We start from the raw sequence: 25,193 nt of genomic DNA, 5'->3' as shown, positions 1-25,193 counted from the left end.
GCATCTGGCCATCCGGGTTTGGCCGGCAGTCTGCCTATTGACTACCACTGCTTTAGGTCAAGTGGTACAAGCTCATGTTTTCAGAGAGAAATTCCAGGTTTGTTCCCAGCAGACACCCAAAAAACGGGTATTGTTGTACTTAGATTTGCTATATCTAAGTAGACTATGGTAGACCCAGACCCAGGAACAGAACCCAGTCTAACAATTCTGCCCCCCCGTGTTCTAGTGCTAATTCACACTTGGCTGCCGAGCTCTCTCTGACCCATTCCTCATAGATAGGCTTGGCAGAATTTGATTTTTATCTTTGTATAGTTTTGATGGATAATATCAATGTTTATTTGTAAGCTTTTAAAATGTTCATCAGTTTAAGTTTTCAGAGTTGCGCAAATTATGTGTTTCAAGCATTATTATTATTATTATTATTATTATTTTTTTTTAGATTTTGATCAATTTAAATGTTCAGAGTTGTGGATATTATGAGAAGGGAGTTAGACAATAATTATTTAATGACAATAGATGGTGAGATTCAAAAAGTTAAACCTGTATAACCGTTGAAGCACAAATTGTTAAAATCACATATCAAAATATACAGAGTAAATATCTTTAAATCGAACTCTGCAGCATTTTTCTTACTTGGCCTATCTGTAAATTTCTGTTATTATTGATGGAAATATTTTTCATCGGTTTGCGTGTGTATGGTGAAATCAGTGTTGTTGCAGCTGTGTTGGTTTCAGGATATGAGCGAGACAAGGTGGGTGAGGTCACATGTTTTATTAGACCAACTTCTGTTGATGGAAGGGACAAGCTTTGACCTGAACAAAGCATGTCACGTCTGGGGAAGGTAGCCAGAGTATTGTAGCTGAAATACAAGCTGGGACAGATGGTTAAGCATAAGGGGTTCACATATGTTATAAGAGACCACTTCAAATGAAATGGGCAATTAACAGCCCTGACGTCGTAGGACGGAGGAGGATTAATAGGGATAGGGTGTGTTACACATTGTTGTAATGACCGATATAACCAGGGTGAAATTGATGTTTGCCGACATTTACTGTTAAAAATCAAATCCCTCTATAGGCGTACCCACAGGAATTAATGGTATTTCTTCCCCAAGAGTTTTTTTTCCTAGCACTGAGGTGGTAGAGGTCTGGACTTTGCATCTTAAGGTTGTGATTGGGTGATACCCCACATGGGAGAAAACCATAAGTTAGTGTTAGGATTCTGGATTAATTGTTTAAATGATTTTTTTTGTTGCAAAATATGATATTTGGAGGTGAATTTGGGATGTTGCTTATAATTATTTGCTGTATCTTAAGTGTATTTTAGTTAACAGGTGTTGTCCTTAGAGAACAGGGTGGGGCATTTTGTAGGGTTTATCTGAAGGACACGGATAGCAGCATGCAGAGGATGTTGCTGGTGTATGCAGAAAGTGGGAGTCTCTGTCGTGCCAGCTCCAGAAAGGTGGTAACTTGATTTAATAAACATTTCTTCCAGAAAACAAGCTTTGAGATCTATGGATGCAAAGTGCTGTATGAGCGCTAGGTACTATTTTATTGAAAGGGAAATGGACCTGAGGAGAAGGGAGAGCTGGAGGAGACAGATGAGGGAAGGAGTGACAATGGCACAAAGATAGCTCAGGAGCTGGGATGCCGGAACAAATAGAGGGATAGAAGGAGGAGAGCAGAGCCAATGACTTTCACCCAAAATATCAAATCTGTATCATTATCTGCTTATTAGAGCTGGGCTAACAATTAATAATTGTCTCTTTTCCGCCCCACAGATTGTTTGAACAATATATGTGTTAAAATGTATTAGTTCAAAATTATTAATTTTGATTGGACACCTGGTTCATCTCACAGGCTTCTGTTCTGTGAATGAATGAGCATAAACATTAGAACCAGAATTCCAATATGAAAGCTCAGGATTACAAATTCTGATTTTTTCTTCCATGCAAACATTTTGTAATATTCATGGTTTCAGCAACATTCCTGTCTGTAAACTTGTTTGCTAGAATATTTGTAGAGCATGAACAGTAAAACTGTGTGAACACAATGGAAATAAATTTACTTTAAAGTTCATCAGAATATTCTTTAATTTTTGTACTATTCCCCCTGAACTATTTTTTAGGGCGATGCTGCCTTAAAATTAACTTGCCCTCTTGTACTCTTTGGGGTCAGGAACTAATAAACCACCATTTCTAGTTACTTATAGGGATGTAAATTCACAAAGTGTAACACCAGTTACACAATACTGAGTGATAGCCAGCATATGTAAAATTATAAACAAATACTCAGATTATTGGTTTTTATCTTTATGGGTAAATTAACACTCCTGGTTAAATTAAATAGGAATGAACGTGTTTATCTCCAGAAATGATGCAACGATTACTGCCCAACATGAAAACATGTAAACACTGGAGACATTCCCATTTGTGGGAGTCTATAGAATTTTATTTAACTGCGCAAAGGACCAGCATTGTAGAAGTCCAAAAAATAAATGGATTACACTTAGTAGAACCTATTCTATTTGTGTAGGTAAAGTACATCGTAATGTATTATACATACATTGTTTGGGGGTATTTACAATGAACTGAAACTGTAGATCAACTCATACACAGTGTATGATTGCGCCATACAAAGGGGTGTTTTAATGTTCAGGAAATTGAATTAAAATCTGTCCTGAGATGACAGCATAGAACATTTCTATTCTCTCTTTTTAGGATACAGCATTGGGATGAGCCGAAGCATTCGCCTATTTATCTGCTCTGTCAAGTTTTGAAGGATCCAAACTGTAAATTAAAGAAACTAAAGTAAGTAGCTGTATTTTTCTCCTTTTAAATATCCCATTATTATTGATGTTATCATGGAAATTCTACACCAGTGCAGCCCTCTTTGCCGGGGCAGGTGTAATGACCGTATATAACTGTCTAGCTACTAAGAAATCTGTTTAAATTTCCCGTCAGTTTGCATGGGATTGCTTTAGTTTCAGCCTAGCAGTTTAATTATATTTAACCCAGCTACCAAACAACAGATGAGCAGGAGAGACTGAGGTAAGCCGTGTGTCCAGGGGAAATGACTTAAGGTCAGAGAAGACTCAAAAGGCGAGAAAGATTATTTGAGCTATTTTAATCATAGGTATTTCTAAGGTGCCTGTTATCAGGGTATCTAATCACTGTCCATGTCTGTTTATTTAACATTCATGTATCCCCATCTGGCCTAACTTCTCCCTGATTCAAACGTGGGGTGTTTTGGGGGGTGGGGTTTTCTTCTCCTTTTCTATTTCTGTGCCATCAAGCCCATCTTTTTTTTTTCTATTTCTTTCTTTTTCTTCATTTTACTCTCTCATCTCTCACCATCTCACACTGACTCTGGTGTTGTTACTAGCAAAGAGACGATCTTGCATTTTGCTCGGGACATGGCCAGGCCAGGTTTCGGTCTGATCCCCTCTGACAAGGGGTTCTAGCTGTGGAAAACACTCTGCTCCTACACCCAAGAGTCTGAACCTGGGTTCCTCCAGCAGTTTTACAGAGTGATGAGTGGATAAGCAGTCTCTGCGACTGTCTATGCTAAAGAATAGCATCAGTGCATCTTCCTAACACACCTGTAACACTGCACGTCCGCACACATGCCTGCTTACAACAGTGCACAATGGATGACATCACCTTCTATGTTTAACCTTGCTCAGAGCCAGTGCAATCGCATCATGGCCACTACCATGCCCCTCTGCACTGTTTCAACACACTGGCAGAGCAGCTGCAATCGCAATGAGTCTTCTCCCAGTGCAGTTCCACATTGTCCCTGCCCATCCGTTTGTGACAGCTTTGACAGCTTGGAGTTATTGGGCTCAACATAGGAGTGTTTGGGTGAAATTCAATAGCCTGTGCATGCAGCAGGTCAGACCAGATGATCTAACGGTCCCTTCTGGCCTTACACTCTATGAAACTGGCCCCGTCAGCTGTCAAGCGGCTCATCAGAAAACCCCATCATTTTGATAAAAATGGACAAACTGTTTCCTTTTCCAGCCAACTCTGCCACTCGTACCTCTGCTGCATGCCATCCCCGCAGCAGCTGAGGGGAGACTGCAAGGTCTCTGCTCGGCCTGGCCCCAGTGCCATCCCCCATCCTTCGGATTAACAAAGATATAGCATTGCATTTCTCATTCGAACGTTTGAATTTCAAAACCGTGTCAACTTAAAAAAAAAACCCCACAAAACCCCCTCTGTTTGCTTGGTCCCTTGGGGCTTCTTCTGAAAAACATGAAAGGCAAAATCTGTGGTTCGTGAGCGCTGCCGTGGTGCATGTGTGCACACTGCAAGGCACTGATTTTTACTGACGGTTTCCCTGGCTGTGCATTCACTGCCTCAATAGCAGCTTCCATGCTCATGAGTTCTGCAAAAGGGAACACCGAGCTGGATAATTACGGTATGAAAGAACCCTGGATAAAGAAAAGCTGGTCCCCAAAGCGGGGAGAATGTGAATTCATGGCAGAAATTAGTTTGGGAATCTCAGCTGGAACATCATATCCCCTATTTAGCACATGGTGCAATAGAGGAACTCCCAGAGTACTTGCAGGTCATTGCTGTGGATTCCTGGTTTTGTGCCTGGCAGAGGAATGAATATCTCTCAGCTTTTCTGGCCCATTAGAGGGTGGGATGAGCCTGGCCTCTAGGATTGGTCCTGCTTTGAGCAGGGGGTTGGACTAGATGACCTCCTGAGGTCCCTTTCAACCCTGATATTCTGTGATTCTGTGAAATGGAAGAGCATTGGCTTTTTGCACACTGAGGGGACATACAGGCCAGATGGCCTCGGGTGACCATGGAGCCCTTAAGGTTTTGAAAGGTCTCCTCTGTTTGATATGGAACAATCCCAAATCTTTACAGGAAAGGTCTTCAGTTATGGTCTGGTCAGCTGGACCTGAACTCTTCAGCCATGAGACTGTCTTTGCTGTAGCTGATGTGGGCACAGCATCCAAGACACTTTTGTTGGCATGAAAGGCATGTGTGGCTTCTTGCTGACCTTCAGAAACAACCCCATTCACCTGCTTCTTGCCATCATCTGTGAACTGCTTGAGAAGAGAGAAGCTTCTCCCAAGTGAGGAAATCATATTCAGCCAACGGTGTCTGATAGTTAGTCATCTTCATCTAGAGTGCGGACATTTGCCTTGCTAGAAGATCCAGCCTTTGGCCTCCTCATCCTCGGGGATAGATCTGGCAGCACTGGCTTGTCATCACTTCTGTTTACAGCTATTAGAGTGAGCAAGGGAGAAGGTAGGAATAGAAATATTCACACGCAGGTGGATGGCCCTGAGAGAGGCAACATGCCCACATAGATTTGGGAGATGATTGCTGGTATAAGCCAGACACTTTAGCTGGCTCCAGGATGCCTTCATTATTAGAAACAGTCCATTCCTATTTAGGCTAATGGGTATCAGAAAGGAGGTGCTGGGCCTTTTCTTGCACCATTGACAGCTTTAGATCAAGATTGCCTGCAAGTCTTCCCAAAAGTTCTTGTAATTTTTTAAAATCTGGTAGAGCGACTGTGAAAGTAGATCTCGCAGATCCTCCAGGGGCTGAAGATGGCGTCTCTCTTCCTGCCTTTCCTACTTCCTTACTTTTACTAATTCACATGTTCCTGCTATTCCTCATCTCTATCCCAATTTCACATTTAAAAAAACAAAACACCCAGCAGTAAGAAAAGTGGCACAATTCTTAGTTCCCTATCACTAGATTAATTTGCTTGTATGTTCTCTCCCCACCCTTAACCCTTTATCTGGTTGTTTCTCTGAGACTATAACCCTCTGGGGTAGGGACTGTGTCATTATCTTTGTTTGTAGAGCACCCAAAACAATGGAGCTGCAATTCTGCTTGGAGCTTTGGGGCACTACCATCTTCTAAATGTAGAATAATGATGGAAAGAGATCTGTATTAACATCCTCTTAAATCTTCCTCACACGCTACTCAGAATTCTGTGAGGCAATAGAGATGAGGGGGTGGGGGTCATGACCTGGGAGATGGATGGTCTCTGGGAGTGAATCTTCCCTGGAGTTGATGATCTTTGAAGAGGAGGCTTCCTCAGATAGCAACCGTGAGGTCAGCTCCACAGCTTCATGGATGGGGAAGCCCATATGGGCTAATAGATCCACAGAAACTTGGAACCTTAAGGCTGTAATGGTCCTAGAGCTCCACATGAAGGAACAGATCCCCAGGGAAGAGATGTGGATGGGGCATGTAAGGGTATCAGAAAGCACCCTGGTCAGAGGCAGCACTAGAGGGATGATGGACACTTCCTGTTCCTGGGTTCTGGGGAACTTCAGCATGGGCCTTGTCCTCCATTCCAGAACGTAACTAGGCTGGAACTAAGGCTCCCTTGCTCCCCGCATTTCCTTTCCCCTGTGTGTTGCCTTGATGCTGTAGAATGCAGAGAGGTAAAGGGGGGGGGGAGGTTTCTGGGCAGGAGCCACAGGGGAGAAGAAGGAAAACTAGCACTGGTACCACATACCGCTCTTATCAGTCGTGCCAGCCTGGATCCCCAAAGGCTAGTACCCCAGGTGCTCGGGTTTAGCCCGCGCATCAAAGGATCCCCTCTCTATGAATGCATCCCCATGGTCAAACATCCCCCAACCTTCCTCACAGGACCGATCCTTGAGCCAAGTGTGGAACTGCGTTATTGTATCACGGCTTCGCCCTTCTCCTCTAAGGACTGGACCTATTCCACTGATGATCACCCAAGCCTCCACTTCTTTAAGTATCTTCCCCAGCCAAACTTAGCTGTCCTTGGTGTCTTCTAGAGGAGACTGGCACTGTTATTTGTCCCGACATGTAGGACAATCCATGGACTTTTTTTGCCACACCTATCAGGCTCCATTTCAGCCTCAGGTCCATATCTCACATCCTTGCTCCTGGCAGATAGCACACCCTTCTGTTCTCTGGATCTGCTCTGGTGACAGGTCTGTCAGTCCTTTTTAGTAAGAAGCCCTTAATCACATAGACCTGCCTCTTCCTGGTATTGTTGTGAATCCCAGGATCCCTCCCATTTGTTGTTCTTTCTATCAGCATATCATTCTGACCTATGTTCTCTTATAGTCCCCCATCCTTCCTAGAGCTCTGATCCAAGGGTATCTCCATCATCTCTTCCTCTCTTTTGCCTGGACTCCTTCTTCTTCCTTATCACCTCACCTTCTCATTGCTTCTCCTCCTTGCCTTCATCAGCTGGTCTCTTCCTCTGCCTTGTTCTCGTGGTCACATTTTTCCAAGAGTCACTCCCTTGTGTAGCAGACACTTTTCAGGTCCTCTCGTTCAGCAGATGTCTGTAAATCTTGAGTTGTGTGTGCAGCTTCCTCTCTTCCATCACGTCTTCAAATCCCCATCTGAACTCCATCGTCTCCATCTGCACCTTTGCTCCTCCGATCTTCTCCGTCACGAGCGCTACCAGGCAACAGTTCATACATAATTCTCTCCTGTCAGGCACCGACTCAAGAATGCTGTACACTCCCTAGCTTCTGCACCCAGACATCTTTGTCTCCTCTCCTGTTTAGGTCACCTCTCTTGCTGCCTCAGTAGCCATCATTGCCTTCTCTTCCTAGTCCTTAGCCTAAAAGAAAAAAGGAGGAAGATCCCCCTACCAAGCTCCCAGACAGATTTCCCTGTTTGCTGTTCTTTGGTCACTGTTATTTACACTGTAGCCTTGTCTGCTCTGAACACTGCAAATTTCCCACATTGCACTACCACTGGGGCAGCTCTCTGAGTTGCAGTAATGGCTTTTGACATTTTTTCTAAGAGCAGGGTCAGAGGACGCAATGGTTACTAATGCTAGCAGATAGTCTGCCACCAGGGGAGCTGCACTGGTGGAAGGCTAGGCCTCCAGTGAAACTGTTGTTACAATCTATCAGATTGGCCTTGCTAGAGAAATTCCAGCCTTTTCTAGTGTCCCGGGGTACTAGGAGAGGAAGGTGGGCCTTGAGACTTGGGCAAAACTGAGCCCCTCTATGAAGCCTGAATGTTCAATGCTACATATTCCATGGGTGGTGGTTTGTTTTCTGAGTGCTAAGTAGAAATGATGGAGCAAGAAAGAAGAACGGGTTCCCCCCATCCACAAAACTGTAATATATCTTCCAGTGCAGCAGCATTTCATTATTTACCATTGAGATTCCTTCCCTCCATTTCTTTCCACTCCTTTGACCCCTTCTTTATAATCATGTTCTTTTTAGTAGGACAAGCCCAAGTGTTTCTGCTCAGGGGATGGAGTTTGGGAACTTTGGCTTAGAATAACATATGTATGCGATCAATGAGAGCTACAGATGCATGTGGATTGAAATCCACCCATAGTATCGTGTCCTTAGCATCCACTACTACAGCGATTTTATTGTGATTTTATTCCCAGACTAAAGGAATCTTTGTAGATAGTCACTGGTACCCACTGAGGGAACTGGACAGATAGGAGTACTAATTTCCCTTTCTGTTTATCTGTCTCCTGCAGGCTTGTGAATTGCTCCCTCACAGCCGCTTGCTGCAGGGATCTCTCCTCTGTTCTCAATACCAAACCAACCCTGACAGAATTGGACCTGTCAGATAAAGTCCTGGGAAACTCAGGAATTAAGCTGTTGTGTGAGGGACTGAAACATCCAAACCGCAAAGTGCAGAAACTGAGGTGAGTGTTTACAGGTTTCTTTGAAGCGAAGAACTCAGCAGGGTGTGAGGATGGGGTAAGATGTCCGCTCCCTTTCAGGTACATAGGTGAGTGAAAGGTGAGTGTCCCTCCAGCCCCTGACATGTCTGTGACTCATAACAGCCTGAGGGCTTGTCTCATTTGGAAAATGGAAATAGAGGTCCAAACTGGAGCACTAATAACAGTCCCCGCCCCCACTTGAGGAATAAGTGTTAGATATAAAACAAAAAAACCCACCCTATGTTAAAAGAGCATTAAGGTTGCAAAGTCAAGCACAGAAGTTAGGGAATGCCAGAATTAAAGTTGCCTGGGTAACCTTAATTCAGCTGCCCTGTGCATATGCATTATAATACATTCTTTAATTACAGGACCACATATTATTTGTTCCAGAGGAGCCCTGCCTCATGCAGTGCACAGGATGGAGAGCGCTCACTGAATCAGCAGCTGTTCACTATTCTGTTTTATCCTCAGTGTAGCACTGGGTGTCCGTGCAGTTGAAGGTGGGGTTGGAGGTGAAGCAGTGGCTCTTGGTCTCCTACAGGAGGCTGCTCTCGCTGCATGGTGGTGCTGCAGGGAGCTCTGCATAGTCAGTGTGTAGGCCGACTCGCAGTCCGATGCCTGTCTCAAACATGGTGCAGTGCATGGCCTCACTCCTCTTCAGTTAATGCTCCTGGCTGGTGTTCCCATCCGCTTCTCCATCTGTCATGCTGTCCAGCTGCAGTTTTGAGATCTCCAAAGGCCAGGCCAGAGCTGTGCTGCTCCTCTATACCCTCGGCAGGAGTCACCATCTTCTCCTGCTCTGAGGGGGCTCTCAGGGGAGACAGGATGGCCTTCTTTGTACCCCCACAGTTGCTCCTTCTGCAGCTGAGTGGGCATCACCTCCTGCCATCTTCTCCTCCACAGGAGGCTTTTACACATCTGTCTCAAGCATCTCCAGAGGTGGCAAAAGGAGAGTAAAGTATAAGCCAAGAGGAGTCAGGAACATCCTCCATTGTCCCAGGGGTCCGTGTGCCAAGGGGATAAGGGATGTCAGTGGGTAGCAGTCCCTCCCAGAGCGTGGTGCTGGGTTATGGAAATGAAGAGACATTTTAGGTTGACAGAGTGATTGACAGTCCTGAATAATTCAGTGGGGTGTGACTTAGTGGTTGCTGTGGCAGAGGAGGAGGAGGATCTGTTGGCCTCTTCCATGGCCAATGAGCAGATGTGAAGAATTCTTTGTGCAGATATTTGTTTCTTTTTAGATTTTTCCCAACACTGACACTTGAGGTTTGTTCCTTCCTGCTTCATCTGTCCCAGGTGAGACAAACAACAGAGCTTTGTGAGAACCATAAAGGGGAGGAGTGTATCGGAAACCAGGTGTTGATGGCAGTGGTCAGTCAATGATTGTGATGCCTCGCTGCTACTTCCAGGCCCTGCCTACTTGGTAGGGGATCAGTGTTTAATTTGCTGTAACTTAATTCAGATTAAGTAACAGAGTATTAAGGCCACTTTCTTCATGAATATGAGCAGTCAAATGGAGGTTTGATATGCTTTAATTTATGTGCATTGATGTCATGCCTTTTTAATTGATTTGGGTCTCACAGTCAACCTAAAGAAATCAAACCTAATGCTGACAGAGTCAATAGAATTCATCGGGATGATCTTGGTCTCCAGAATTGCAAATGTCTTTTTCCTTCAAGAGAGATTTCAGAACATCTGTCAGCTAATATCTTAGATTGAGACTTGCCCTCAAAACTCATAAGGGTCTATCTTTGACTGTTAGGCCACATGGCCTCAAGTACTTACATGACACCCTTTGCAAGACTCGAGCTAAGGCTGTTACAGTCACAGATCGAATCAGTATTTTACCCAAGCATTCACAACATGAAGAAGGGTTGAAATCCCCCAAGGGGTCATTTGTCTCTTCATTTGTCTCTTCTAATCCCTAACAATATATGTCAAGGAATTCCATTTCAAACTCCAGTCCTTGCTAAGACTCCGATCACCAATGCATCTAGACAGGGGAGCTCACTTAGTTCAGTTGCAGACTCATGGTCTTGGGGCAGCAATGGATTCAGCGGGCCACTTAAATGTCTTGGCGTGGAGGGCTATCCATTTAGCATGCAGGTCCTTTCTACCAGTTGCAAAGGGCCTGTCAATACAGATCTTAGTGGACTATTACACAGCCATGTATATCAAGAGACAGAGGCAGCAAGATTGGACTCTTTGTCAAGAATCCATACTGCTATGGGAATGATGCATTCTGCATCAACTCAGTATCGTAGTATGGCTTCTCCTGGTAGGTGTAATATCCTGATGGATCAGCCAAGCAGGAAGAGCACGTCCTCTCACGAGTGGACATTAAAAGGTACAGTCCTTCAGTTAGTCTCCCATGAATGGGGATTTCTTCAGATAGATCTTTTTGCCATCAAAGACAAGTTCCCACTATTTTGTTCCCAGGAAGAAAGGAGCTAGGTCTATTCTACTGAATAGAAGAAGGTATTTTAGAAAATCACCCAGGTGATTTTTGTGGCCTATGGTAGTAAAGTCAAAGATAAATTGATTTCTGCACAGAGACTGTGTAAATTGATTTTTGACTATATCAGTACAGCTTATCAAATTTAATAAACTAGATCATCCTGCACATTTAATGAGAGCTCTGTCTTCTTCAGCAGCATGTTTCAACGAAATACTGTTAGTAAAATCTATAGAGCAGTGATGTGGTCTTCAGTCCAACCAAACGTTACTCATTGGTGGCAGCATGAACAGCAGATTTGCAGATTGGCAAGGCACTTCTCCGGTCCTTCTTCACATGAACTCCTGACTCAGACCTCCAGGCCAACCAAGCTGCTGGGGAATCACCATGAGTGGGCTCCACATGCACAAAGATTTGAAGAAGAAAGAACAGTGACATACCTTACAGGAACTGTGATTTTTCAAGATGTTCAATGCCTGGGGATCCCACAACCTGCCCTCCCTCCCAGTAGCTCAGAGTTGTCCCCTGTGGAATCTGAGCCTCAAAGGAACCGAGGGGTAGGATAGCTCCACCCTTTATGCCTGCAAGAGGGGGAACGTGAGGTTATGCAGGGTGCATGCATGACCCCAATGGACGCTGCTAGAGAGAACTTTCTGAACTCCTGCACAGAGGGTGCACGCATACAATGAGTGGGATCCACAGGCATAGAACATCTTGACGAATCAGTCACTGTAAGGTAAGTAACCATTCTTTTTACCCTGAGCATTTTGATGTCAACACAGATTAGGTTATTTCCCTCCTCCGTTCTGAGGAATGATGGACTCTCGTGCCCACCTATCATTCCCAACTAGGCGCCTCAGCCCTGTATTGTCTGATGTATGACCGTGTTGCCATCTCTCTCAATTTTATCAGAAATCTCTTGTAGTGATGGAGGGGGCTATGCAGGAGTCAGTTTTGGTGGCTAGGGACAGGGCTTCAGGAAGGAAGTTTACCCCAAACTGTATTTCCCATTGGTCAATGGCAGAGGTTTGGCGCTTGAAATATCTGGGCCATTCTGGATGCTGAATGGTCAGGCAGAGGGGCTGCTGGGCAGGGCCACCTATCAGAACGGTCCCATTCATGCCATGATCACTATGCTCTGCATTGCTCTCTCCCGCAGATTGGAATATTGCTGCATTACAGGTGCTGGCTGTGGGGATCTCGCTGCTGTTCTCAGAACCAGCCAGAGCCTGACAGAGCTGGACCTGAATGGCAATCCTCTGGGAGATTCCGGAGTGCAGCGGCTGTGTGAGGGGCTGAAACATCCCAGCTGCAAATTGCGAAGACTAGGGTAAGTAACATTTGGCTTCCTCTGGATTTATAGGTGTCCTCCATGTAAAGTGCTTGACAGGGTGTGTTGCTGGTGTTTGATGTCTGCTCCCTGCAGCTACATGGAGAAGATGAAAGTTAAGTGTTTTTACAGCACCCGCATCAATGACTCATAACGTGCGCCCAGCTGCCCTGTTCGGAAAATGGATATTGTAAATAAATCTGGGCCCACACCAGACAGCTGGCTCTCCAGCCCCTGGTCATAGCTGAATATATATGTTTAGGGTATGGGAGGGAGGGCAGGGGTGTAAATATATTAAACAACTTTTTGTGATTTTTTTTCCTGTTGATTTTTTTTTTTTGTAAAGAAAGAGTCCGTAAAAAATACAAAAGAGAAGATCCACATACAGCTTGTATTTGTTCCCAAATACGAAAGCAGTTTTACAACTCACTGAAGCTGCACAAATACATGATAATGCTACCTGGATATAACACATTAGGGTGGAGGTTATATTAATAAAATAGACGTAGATAAATAGAGGCGGGAATGAGGGAGAGGGAAAAGGCAGGGGTGGTTAGGTACAATGAAGGTCTGGCACTCTTCATGCTGTCTTAGCCTTTGTCCAAACATATCCAGAAGAGATACGTTAGCAAATGTCTTAGCTGTAAGTTGTGCCACTCTGCGGAGGGCGGCAGGTCATAGCACTGCTTTAGCAGTAGAAAAGGAGCAAAGCCCTCATCACTAATTGGGAAGCCTGTACAATGCCCCTGCTCGGCCAGTTCTTCCAACTTACAGGTTTGCATCTAATTTGCAAGTCTGGGTTGCCCATAGGGACGTGTGACATGATACCTGTTCCTTTGTCAGGGGTGGGGGAGGGGGATCAGGTGCGGGTTCCCAATGCTGGATGGAAGTGGATGTAGAGGATGGCTTTGGCACGCAAGAGATTTCCTCCACCATGCCAAACAGTACTCCCTAGACTCCCTAAAACCCCCAATTATTAATAATTATTTAAAAGCGCTCACTCTTAACCTTCAGCTACCAGCCTATTTTATAGATCACTTTACTAACTTTTGATACTTTGTTTTTACTAGTTTTACATGGAAAGATCAAAAGAGGCCCCAGGACCCCCGAGGATTCTAAACCTCCCTGTCTGAGCTGAAATACTCAATTTGGGTTTCAGCTTCAGCCCCAACCATGGGGGATCCTGTGACCCAGGGTGTCCTTCAGTGCCAACTCACATCAGGCCTGACACGCTCACTGTCCCTGCTCGCTATTGTCAGAATCTGTATCTAGAAGGTGCCACGTAAGGGATCACATGTAAACTGAGGACACGTTGGTCATTAGTATTATTGCGTGATGTATGTGCAGTTGGTGTATAAAGAATTACAGAGGTGAGCTGGAAGTATGGTCTTAAAATATGTTTGGCAAGCAGTGCGGAAGCCCAGTCTGTCCTAGACAAAAGAATGTTGTTTCGCCTGCTTGACTCTGTCTCCAATGTAAATTGAACAAGATGAGGTCAGTACATTTATATAGAAGGTAAACAAAACCATCAAACTAGCAAGTCTGGGGTGGCGGCCGTGGCCACTTAACAATCCCAACAGAGGACGGAGGCTGTACCCCCCAGGAAGCCTTCCTGGCTCTTGAGAAAGAGACAATGGACTTTGGGAAATAGGATGCATAAGCAGAAACAGACAGCCATTTTTGCATCCATCACCTGAAGGACATGAGGTCAGAGCTCTTGAAATCTAAGGAAAGCTGGATCCTTCAACCAAGGAAGCTGAAGTCTCTAGGAACTGAGAAACCGTAGAGCTCTGTGAGGCTCAAACAGGGGAGGTGGTACTCTATAACCCATGTCTTGATGGCAGTGGTCAGCCAGTGACTGTGATGTCTCACTGGTTCTTCAAGTCCTTGCTTGATTGGTAGGGCACCATTATTTTGTGACCATAGCTGGGTCTTTGAGCTTCTGGGGACAAGCCACCATGGCCAGAACTTTTGCCTGGAGACGATGAGAGTTCTGCTCTCCATTTTATGGAAAGGATGGTCTGATTGGGATAGGACAACGATTGTTGCTTACATCGACGTTCATTATGAAGATCAGATACAGGGTGTGACCAGCTTTGTGTGTGTGTGTAGGCCCAGAGACTCCATGTGACAATCATTGGGTGAAAAGGGTAGACTAGATCAGATATATTGTTGATGTAAATGCTGAAGTCTCCAAGGATGGTAATTCTTGAGAACTCCATCACCATACCAGGCAGTGTCTCTGTCAGCTTCTCTGGAAAACCTGTGCTGTCTGAATGCTAGTGTTGATCTTGTCATTGGTCTCTTTGACGTAGATACACTCAAAGGTCAGGGGAAGAGGTGGGGGTGGTGTCGGAGAGGAAGTCTTACCCCAAACCTTATTCCTCATTGGTTGATGGCTGAGGTTTGGAGCTTGAAATGTCTGATTTATTCTTAATGCTGATAAGGGTGACGAGAAAGCAGTGGGGCTGAATCAGGAAGTCCCACCCAACACTGGCTTCTCATTGGACAAGGGGTGGGGCTTGGGGCAGGGCCTAGTGTAATATGCATGGATTCTTATGAAGGAGACTTAGACAAAGCTGAGAGAGATGGTTACTTATTAGAAGCAAAGCATGGGTCATCTCCAAAGTGTGATGCACTCTCTCTCTCTCTCTTTCTCTGTTTCTGAACCTGCATGTGCTGCCAGGCATGGCTGTCTTAAAAATATCCTCCCAGCTAGCACTGGACTCTTGGCCCAGTTTCAATGCTGATTGGTCAGGAGAGGGGCTGGTGGGCAAGGCCACTTGTCAGAACAGCTGTGACGAGCGCAATTCACGTGCTGATCACTCTTGTCTGGATTTCCTCTCTTTTGCAGGTTAGAAAGCTGTCATCTCAAAGACACGTGTGGTAGGGATCTCGCTGCTGTTCTCAGAACCCAACAGAGCCTGACAGAGCTGGATATGTGTTATAATTATAATCTGAGAGATACTGGGGTGCAACAGCTGTGTGAGGGACTGAAACATCCAAACTGCAAATTACAGAGATTGACGTAAGTAACGTTTGGCCACCTCTGTGTATTTACAGGTGTCCTTTGTTTAAAGCGCTCACCCCTGGGGCTGGCTGGTCTCCGATCCCTTTACTGTCTCTCCAGCACTTGTGTCAGTGACTCACAACATGCACCAGCCTGTCTTGTTTGGGGATTGTAAGTAAAGCTGGGCCCACACCAGACAGCTGGCCCCACAGCCCCAATTTTGGGGGGATAAATAGTTTTTTTCCTTTTAAACAACCCTTAATAAAATGCATTTATTAAAAAGAGCGCGCTCTTACCTTTTAGCCAACCCCCATTCTACAGCTATTTAAATGACTTTTGACACCCTGACAATTTAATTTAAAACAACTAAGAGAAAAAGAGGACTTGGCCCTCTGGCTCTTCTGAACCTCCCCCCCGCCGTTTCAGCTCCAGTGACTCTTGCCTTTGACGTTCGACCTGCTCTCAGCAGAGAGACCCCACCAGTGTGAAGACAGACCCTTTGAAGTGCAGCCCAGTGGGAATGGGGATGTGTGTGTTTATGGTTAGAAGTAGGGCAGGCCAGAATGAGTGCCTATGTTGGACTTGCAATTAAAAAAAAAAAAAAAGGGAAACCCGCTGGGCAAAGCTATTGTTCTTCCCTCTTCTGTATCAATAAGTTTCTATTTCTTCATGTCGGACACTCCACCACCCCATGCCCACACCGCTGGCCTGTGATGTCCTGGGAAAATCTGGAGACTTTCAACAGATTTTCCAACACCCATTGTGAGGCTTCTGCTCAGATTTCCAAACAACCTGCATGTTGGATGCTGAACCCTCAGAAGCACTAGCTGAGTGAATGGCAAAATCAGCCTCCTTTTTCAGTAGCTTCGCTCCATCATGGGAGGTTTGGGGTTAATGCAGGACCCCCCTTGTCTTCCAAGAATGTCCAATCCTTTGCCTGGAGGGCTGAGTAGCTTCTTTCCCCATCTATTTCCACCAGTCCTCAAGCAAGGCTTCTTAGCTCTGCCTATCAGTGTGTAGATGGATAGGACTCATCTCATGGCTTTTTGTTTTCTCCTTTTATTCCCATAATTGGTGATGTTTCGCGTCTTCCTTCTCAAGGCTGACAAGCTGCCACTCTCCATTATGCACCCTGCAGCAGAGAGAGCCAATCAGCAACTATCAGTGATCCCTGTATGTGGGGAAAGGAGCCATCTGTCAATGAATTCCCCTTTCAGCAAGTACCACCCCACGCCCTTTCCTTCCCTCCTGCTTCCTCTAGGAGCCACCACGGGGTTGCAGCTCCCCTTGGTCAGTGCAGCTACAGCTTCTTGTCCACTCCTGAAAAGCAAGACCTGCAGATCACTGGTGCCTCCCTGTAGGAGATGAAATTAGTAGTTTCCTTCCCCGTCAGCAGTAATTGGACTTGCAGAGAGTCCTATAGTGATGGTGTCTTCTCTCCCTGGTGCCAACAGCCTCTGCTCTCCCTCACAGCCCGGAGAAGGGTGGGGAATGAGTAACTCACTGATGGTGATGTAGGGGGTGGGGATGGGAAGGGAAGATACACAGCTGAAGGGTGTCTGCTTCACTGCTGTGCTGCTCTGTCAGATCTGCTGGGAGATCGACTAGCTCATGGAATAGTCTCCACCTGGAAGTGGTGGAAGCTCCATCACTCGGGACATTGTCATACTAGACTAGGCAACTCACAGGGAAGTGTACTTTAGGGACCAATCCTGCACTGGTGGGGGGGAGGTATTAGGTCAACTAATGGGAGGGGCTAATGAGCCTGGTACAGTGTCATTCCCCCCCACCTGGGTCTGGCTCTAATGTGCCAATACACGAGCTGGGGATTGCTGAAACTCTGCCATGCCCCCCAGCCCACACACACCAGGGAGGTTGTGGGAAGTGGTCTAATGCCAGCTCTGTGACATGCAGGGATTCCTCCACAGAGGGAATCCTCAGGTGGCTGGCTAGAAGAGCTTTATGGCCCCTTCGTGTTGCTGGAGCAGAGACATCACCCTTCTGCCAGGTGTTGTCCGGCAGCAACGAGGGCCAGGCTCATTATCTAGGGGTTCCTCTTAAAATTACAAAACAGAAGGGCTCAAGCTCACACCCAGAAACTTGGGACAACTATGTACCTCCCCTGGGCAAGGGGAATCTTCTTCGGCTATCCCTCAGTGCAAGGATGATGTCTGCCAAAGGGGTTCATTGCTGAGTTTTTAAGTGGCTGAGGAGCCTAATTCTTGCCCTGCAGATTTTCCCACTGAAGTGACAGGTGTAATCTTGGAGGAGATATAGTTTGTTGGCTGGAGCGTTGTGCCCTTTCTTTCCTCCTTTGTTGCTTCTCTATCTCATGAGAGTGTCTGTTCTCCTCCAAGTGAGCTGTGGCTTGGTGTATGGTGTGATGCCACTGTGTTCTGTTCCGCGCCAAGTCCTCCCAGTTTGTTGGGTTGATGCCTCCCTTTGTAAGATGTACTTTCAGTACGTCTTTGAAATGTTTCCATTTCCCTCCATGAGCCCTTCTTCCCTGACTTAACTGAGAAAAGAGAACTTGCTTTGGGAGGTGAGTGACAAGCATATGTACACAGTGGCCAGCCCAGCGGAGTTGGTATTTCATGACCTGCGCTTCTATACTGCTGATGTTGACTGCAGAGAGAACGCTGATGTTGGTGTGTCGGTCTTCCCAGCTGATTTGGAGAATCCTCCTGAGGAAGCACTGCCAAAACCACTCCAACCGCTTGAGATGTCATCTGTAGGTTACTCAGGTCTCACACCGACAGAGAAGAGTGGGAATGACAACTGCCTTGTAGACCAAGATCTTGGTACCTGTTTGTAGATCCCTCTCATTGAAGACTCTTTTGAGTAGTCTTCCAAAAGACGTGCTGGCACAGTGGATCCTGTATTCAATTTCTGTGTCAATGCTGGCTGTTTGGGAGAGGTGGCTGCCAAGGTATGGAAAATGGTCCACATTTTCCAGGGGTTCTTCGCTGATGGTGATTTGTGGAATATGAAGAGTAGTTTGTGCAGGTGAGGGCTGGTAGAGTACCTTGGTTTTCCTGATGTTGAGAGAGAGAGACCCAGGCTGTAATAGGCATTTGCAAAAAGATTTAGGGTGCTTTGCAGGTCAGCCTCTGTGTGTGCAAGAATGACACAGTCATCTGCATACTGAAGGTTAGTGATGCCAATTCTCATGATCTTAGATTTTGTTTGGAGACGTCGAAGACTGAGGAGTTGGCCATCCATACGGTACTCAGTCCTGATTCCATCAGGAAGGTGGTCGCGAATGAGAATCAGGATCATGGCAAGGTAAATGGAGAAGAGTATTGGAGCAATGACACAGCCCTGCTTGACACCAGTGCAAATGGTGAACGGTTCGGTCTCTGAGCCATTGCACAAAATGGTGGCAGTCATCCCATCACGAAGTAGTCTGATAATGGAAATGAATTTCTGCGGACAGCCAAACCTACACAGCACCTTCCATAGGGCATCACAATTGATAGAGTCAAAGGCCTTGGTTAGGTCGATGAATGCCATGAACAGTTCCTGGTGTTGCTCTCTGCACTTCTCCTGAATCTGTCCTGCCATGAAGATCATGTTGATTGTGCCTTGGGATGGCCTGAAGCCACACTGTGATTTGTGGAGGAGTTCCTCGGAAAGGGGGAGGAGGCAGTTTAGTAGGATCGAGGCAAGAATCTTCTCTGCGATGGAGAGGAGAGCAATACCTCTGTAGTTCCCGCACAGTGATTTGTCCCCTTTCTTAAATATTGTAACAATGTTAGCATTCTTAAAGTCAGGTGGAATTTCTTCGCGGGTCCAGATTTTTGTCAAGGAGTTGGTAAAGTTTGTGCTGGAGCATTGTTCCACCAACTTTAAAAATCTCAGCTGGGATGCCGTCTGGGTCTGGTGCCTTGTGATTTTTTTTTGTCTGGGTGATGGCATGCTGGACTTCCTCAAAAGATGGGGGATCAGCAAGGTGTTCCATTGCTGAGCATTGTGGAATAAAGTCGATGGTGTCTTCAGAGACCGTGAATTCGAAGTTTAGTAGGCTCTCAAAGTGCTCCTTCCAGCTTTGTTTAATGGCTGCATTCTACTTGAGGAGAGCGGAGCCATCCTGAGAACGTAAGGGGGTCAGGCCTTTGGAGCTTGGCCCATATATAGCTTTTGTTGTGTGAAAGAAGCTGTCATAAATATAAAGGGAAGGGTACACACCTTTAAAATCCCTCCTGGCCAGAGGAAAAATTCTTTCACCTGTAAAGGGTTAAGAAGGATGGTTCTAGACTATTCTCAGTGGTGGAAGAGGACAGGACAAGGAGTAATGGTCTCAAGTTGCAGTGTGGGAGGTTCAGGTTGGATATTAGGAAAAACTTTTTCACTAGGAGGGTGGTGAAACACTGGAATGCGTTGCCTAGGGAGGTGGTGGAATCTCCTTCCTTAGAAGTTTTTAAGGTCAGGCTTGACAAAGCCCTGGCTGGGATGATTTAATTGGGGATGGGTCCTGCTTTTGAGCAGGGGGTTGGACTAGATGACCTCCTGAGGTCCCTTCCAACCCTGATATTCTATGATTCTATGATTCTATGAAGCTAGGATAACCTCACTGGCACCTGACCAAAATGACCAATGAGGAGACAAGATACTTTCAAAAGCTGGGAAGAGGGAGAACTTCAAAGGGTCTGTGTCTGTCTGGGTGAGGCTTTTGCCGGGGACAGAACAGGAATAGAGTCTTAGAACTTAGTAAGTAATCTAGCTAGATATGCGTTAGATTCTGATTTCTTTAAATGGCTGAGAAAATAAGTTTGTGCTGAATAGAATGAATATTCCTGTCTGTGTGCCTTTTCGTAACCTAAGGTTTTGCCTAGAGGGATTCTCTATGTTTTGAATCTAATTACCCTGTAAGGTATTTACCATCCTGATCTTACAGAGGTGATCCTGTTCTTTTTACTGTTTCTTCTATTAAAATGTTTCTTTTCAAGAACTGAATGCTTTTTTCATTGTTCTAAGATCCAAGGGCTTGGGTCTGTGGTCACCTATGCAAATTGGTGAGGATTTTTACCAAACCTTTCCCAGGAAGTGGGGTGCAAGGGTTGGGAGGATTTTGGGGGGAAAGAAGTTTCCAAACAACGCTTTCCCAGTAACCCAGATAAACGTTTGGTGGTGGCAGTGGAAGTCCAAGGGCAAAGGGTAAAATAGTTTGTACCTTGGGGAAGTTTTAACCTAAGCTGGTAAAAGTAAGCTTAGGAGGTTTTCATGCAGGTCCCCACATCTGTATCCTAGAGTTCAGAGTGGGGAAGGAACCTTGACAGAAGCTTCTCATGTCATCCTGGTCTACGAAACCCTGGATCTCAGAGGTCTTCTCTTGCCACCACTTGTTTTTGATGTCACGTAGCCTCCTTTGGACTTTGGCTTTAAGCAGGTGATAGGCCTCATGTTTTCCTTTGTTAGAAGAATCATTTTGCCAGTTACAAAATACAGTTCTTTTCTGTTGAATTAATGCTAGGATTTCCTCGTTGTTTTTGTCAAACCAGTCTTGGTGCCAATGAGTGGAATATCCTATGATTTCAGCACATGCATTGTGAATGGTGTTTTTAAGTTGATCTCAATGCTCTTGAATGTCAATGATGTTGTCTGGCATGTTAGAGAGTTTTTCAAACAGATGTTTCTGGAATGTCTTGCAGCTGGCTTGGTCTTGAAGTGCTTTGACTTCGTACTGCTTTCATGTGTGGTGGAGCGAGCTGCAGGTACATGACTGATCTTACGAATCGATGGTCTGTCCAACAGTGATTGGTACCCCTCATAGCTTGTGTTATATGGATGTTGGTATAGTCTCGGGTTCTGACTATAACATAGTCAAGGAGGTACCAGTGTTTGGACCTATGATGTTTCCAAGTGGACTTAAATTTGTTACTCTGCCTAAAGATGGTATTTGTGGTGAGCAGGTCATGTGCCATGCATTTGCTGAGGAGGGTTTACGTTTCCCACCCCTTCTTTGCCTATTGTGCCGCTCCAGAGTTGGGAATCCCATCCAACTCTGGCATTGAAATCTCCCAGGAGGATGAGTTTGTCTGCCTTAGGTGTGGCTGTGAGGACTGCATTGAGAGCGCTATAAAACTGCTCCTTATTGTCTTCCTCATCACCGAGTGTTGGGGTGTATATGCTGATGACCGTGGCATATTGCTTGTGCTAAGCTTGAGCCGAAGAGACAAGAGACACTTGTTGATCCCCACAGGAAGCTCCAAAAGGTGACTGGCGATCTTATTTTTGATAGCAAAGCCAATCCCGTGAATGCACTCTCTTCAGGTGGCTTTCCTTTCCAAAAGAAGGTGTAGCCACCTCCATACTATTTTAATTGGCTCTCATTGGCCTGGCGGGTCTCGCTAAGAGCTGCAATGTCAATGTTGAGTCTTGCCAGTTCTCTGGCAACTGTGGCAGTTCTTCTTTCTGGGCATTCACTGTGCTGAGAGTCCATAAGGGTGCGGTCATTCCAGGTGGCAAAATTCATTGTCATATCTCTTGTTTCAGCTGCAGAGTTGAGTGATCCCACTGGATACGGTCGTCCAGTCGGAAGAGTGTGAGACAACTTATGTTTGGGACACCTTTTCTAGCCCCCTTCCCAATTGGGGTGAGCGGGGGGGATCCTGAAAAGGCCCTGCTCAGTCACAGCCGCTGCTGCCGAAATGCACTTCTGTCTCAACCAAGCACAAAATGACCATCACAGGGCTGCTGCCTGCATGCAGGTTTGTGACTAAAGACTCTCAGAGATCACTGCTCCTGTCTTCCCCGCCACTCGTCCATTGTCTCAGGACTTTGTGCAGGTGTGAACCTTTTGGCAGAGGTCTGCATGTGAAATATTTTAACGTGGGGAAACCCGTGTGCCAGTGGTAACCACACAAAGCTTGACATGAGGAAAACCCTGACGCCGTTGGGGTCTTTTGAAGTTTGGACCACGGTCAGGAGCCTTGCCTCAGAACTGCTCGCCAAGGGGAACCCTACCAGGAGTATAAAAGCTCCGGATGATATAGCTCCGCAGGTCTTTAGCCCACTGGAGCCTCTCCACCACAACAAGGTTGCAGTCCATCAGAGAGGTTATATGGGAATACTTCCCCACTTGCAAGTCCTGAATCTATGTATAAACCAAAGCAAACTTTTACTAAAGGAGGGGGGAACACACAGCAACAATGACTCAAAACTATGCAGATCATTAAAACACCCCCCGAATTGGAGGCAGTAGTCTTTTCCCTCAATTCCCTACCTTTGGGAGAGATTGCCAACATAACTCATAGGCTAGGGCAGGGAAACCTGGATTCTAGTCTCTGCTCCACAGTGGGGATTCAAACCAGGGTCTCCCCACAGACCCAGGTGAGTGCTCTTACCCACTGGGCTAAAGGCTGTAAGGAAGCCACTAGTTCCTCCTTCTGCATGGTGAATCTAGCCCTGAGGAAAAACGTTGGCCAAAACTGTTCTGCAAATCTGTGCCAAATTCATGAATAGTTTTGGTTTGCCCCAAAATTGCATCTTTTGGTGAATAGACTATTCGCCCCCCAAACTTCAGCCAGCTCCAGTTATTACCTGCCTTTCACTGATGAGGTAAGTTGAGGCTCAGAGATCTTAATTGAGTGTCCCAAGATATCCCAATGATGCATTCTGGGATCCAGGCCCAGGGTTCTTTCATACGTAGCAACTTAACCTCCACAGCTGAGCCCTTTATTAACTACAGACCCCCATGGTAATTCAATAGGCCAAGAAAGATGCTCCATTCAGATGTGCTTTGATTGTGGAGTCAGCGCACCAGCATGCAGTTTATCTGGGCGATCTCTTACTTGGTCCCTAAGATCACGTGTCCCAGCTATGTAACATATTAACTGCGAGTCCCTTCATTTTACAACCTCTGTACCCCGCCCCCCCCAGCCTTTGTTAGTGGGTCTGGTACAGGGAGGGGAGGAAGGTCTTTTCTCACGCACCCAGAAGGTCCCTCTGGGCGCAGGGAACCCAGCTGTGATAAACAGATGGGCTGGGAGTATGGTGGGAGTCAAGGGTTCTATCATCAGCCATATGCGGAGCTGGGAGTCTGACTGGGAGAGAACTAATGTAATTCGTCTTCCAGTTTGGAAGGGTTTTGGTCCCACAGGCATGGCTCATAGTTCTAGACCAGGGGTGGGCAAACCACCGTTTTAAGCTGGCCCGCGAGCCGCACCAAGCGGCTTGGCCCCACTCCGGCCGGGGTGCTGGGTTGGGGGCCTCATCAGTGGCTCTGCGGCGCTCTGGCCGGGGCGCTGGGTTGGGGGCTGCACCACGCGGCTCGGCCCTGCTCCGGCGCTCCAGCTGGGGTGCTGGGTCAGGGCTGCACCATGCGGCTCAGCCCTGCTCTGGCCAGGGTGCTGGGTTGGGGGCTGCACCAGCGACTTGGCCCCACTCCGGCCGGGGCTCTGGGTCGGGGCTTCACCATGTGGCTCAGTCCCACTCTGGCCAGGGCGCTGGGTCGGGGGCTGGAGCATGTGGCTTGGCCCCGCTCTGGCTGGGGCAATGGGTCGGGAGCCACACCACGTGGCTCCCGGAAGCTGCAGCATGGCCCCACTCTGGCTCCTACGTGCTCCAGTGGGAGCTGCCGGGGCGGTACTTGCGGATGGGGCAGTGTGCAGAGCTGCCTGGCCGCGCCTGCTTGTAGGAGCTGGAGAAGGGACATTTCACTGCTTCCGGGAGCCACCTGAGGAAGTGCCGCTTGGAGCCTGCACTCCCTGAGCCTCTCCCCATGCCCCCACCCCCTGCCCCAGCCCGGATCCACCTCCCGCTCTCCAAACCCCTCAATCCCAGCCTGGAGCACCCTCCTGCACCCCAAACCTCTCATCCCCAGCCCCACCCCAGAGCCCGCACCCCCAGCCAGAACCTGCACCCCTTCCTGAACCCCTGCCCCAGCCCTGATCCCCCTCCCGCCCTCTGAATCCCTCGGTCCCAGCCCAGAGCACCCTCCTACACCCCAAACCCCTCATTCCCAGTCCCACCCCAGAGACCGCACCCCCTCCCGTGCCACAACCCCAATTTTGTGAGCATTCGTGGCCCTCCACACAATTTCTATTCCCCAATGTGGCCCTCAGGCCAAAAAGTTTGCCCACCCCTGTTCTAGACACTGGGGAATGGTTTGGGGAAGGCAAAGGACCTTTTACAGACGCTTTAGATTTCATTTGCATAAGCAGAAAGGAACCAGAGTACCAGCACTGGGAAAGGATTTGCACTGTTCTTCAGTGCCTGGTGTTAGGATTCTCCAGTTCATTACAAACATCCCACCCCACACCCCCGCACACATACACTCTGCCTCCCTCCCTTCAGCTCCTCTGAACATTTCCTTGTGGTACTTGGGGTGACTGACAGAGCCGGGGCAAATGGACCGGAAGCCACACAGGGGCCTTTGGTGCTGACATCCTGTAGCCTCCTGCTAGAGCCCTGTGACTGGTCTCTTCTGAATGAACCATCTCCTTCCACACAGACGCTGACATCAGCAAGAGAATTGCCACAAACAGGGAGGAAACGAGTGATTATCTTCCTTGCTGTTTTCCATCTCCTACAGTTTGAACTGGTGCAATCTCACCGACGCTTCTTGTGGGGCTCTCTCTTCGGTTCTCAGCACCAGTCAGACCCTGACAGAGCTAGTCTTGGGGCGTAACAAAGTGGGAGATCCAGGAGTGCAGCTGCTGTGTGAGGGACTGAAACATCCCAACTGCAGACTGCAGATATTAAAGTAAGTAACAGCTGGCTCCCTGTACTCTG

At 46.9% G+C, this 25,193-nt stretch overlaps 1 protein-coding gene across 3 annotated transcripts in view; it reads left to right on the top strand.

Annotated features, from left to right (window-relative positions):
- The window catches only part of LOC144265522 (NACHT, LRR and PYD domains-containing protein 3-like), a 65,707-nt gene that overhangs the window by 21,360 nt on the left and 19,154 nt on the right, over window positions 1-25,193 (top strand). The window contains exons 5-9 of one of the 3 annotated variants that reach the window (XM_077818167.1): window positions 2,720-2,809; window positions 8,475-8,645; window positions 12,278-12,448; window positions 15,303-15,476; window positions 24,994-25,164. In XM_077818167.1, coding sequence (XP_077674293.1) covers window positions 2,720-2,809; window positions 8,475-8,645; window positions 12,278-12,448; window positions 15,303-15,476; window positions 24,994-25,164 — 777 coding nt within the window. Of the gene's footprint in view, window positions 1-2,719; window positions 2,810-8,474; window positions 8,646-12,277; window positions 12,449-15,302; window positions 15,477-21,953; window positions 22,100-24,912; window positions 25,165-25,193 lie in introns of those variants that run through there. The other 2 variants (XM_077818169.1, XM_077818168.1) reach the window with 2 other exon arrangements.

This window comes from Eretmochelys imbricata, chromosome 6 (genome assembly GCF_965152235.1).
Source record: "Eretmochelys imbricata isolate rEreImb1 chromosome 6, rEreImb1.hap1, whole genome shotgun sequence".
Lineage (NCBI taxonomy): Eukaryota > Metazoa > Chordata > Testudines > Cheloniidae > Eretmochelys > Eretmochelys imbricata.
The sequence above is the reverse complement of the archived record's forward strand: the minus strand, read 5'-3'. Positions and strand labels throughout refer to the sequence as shown.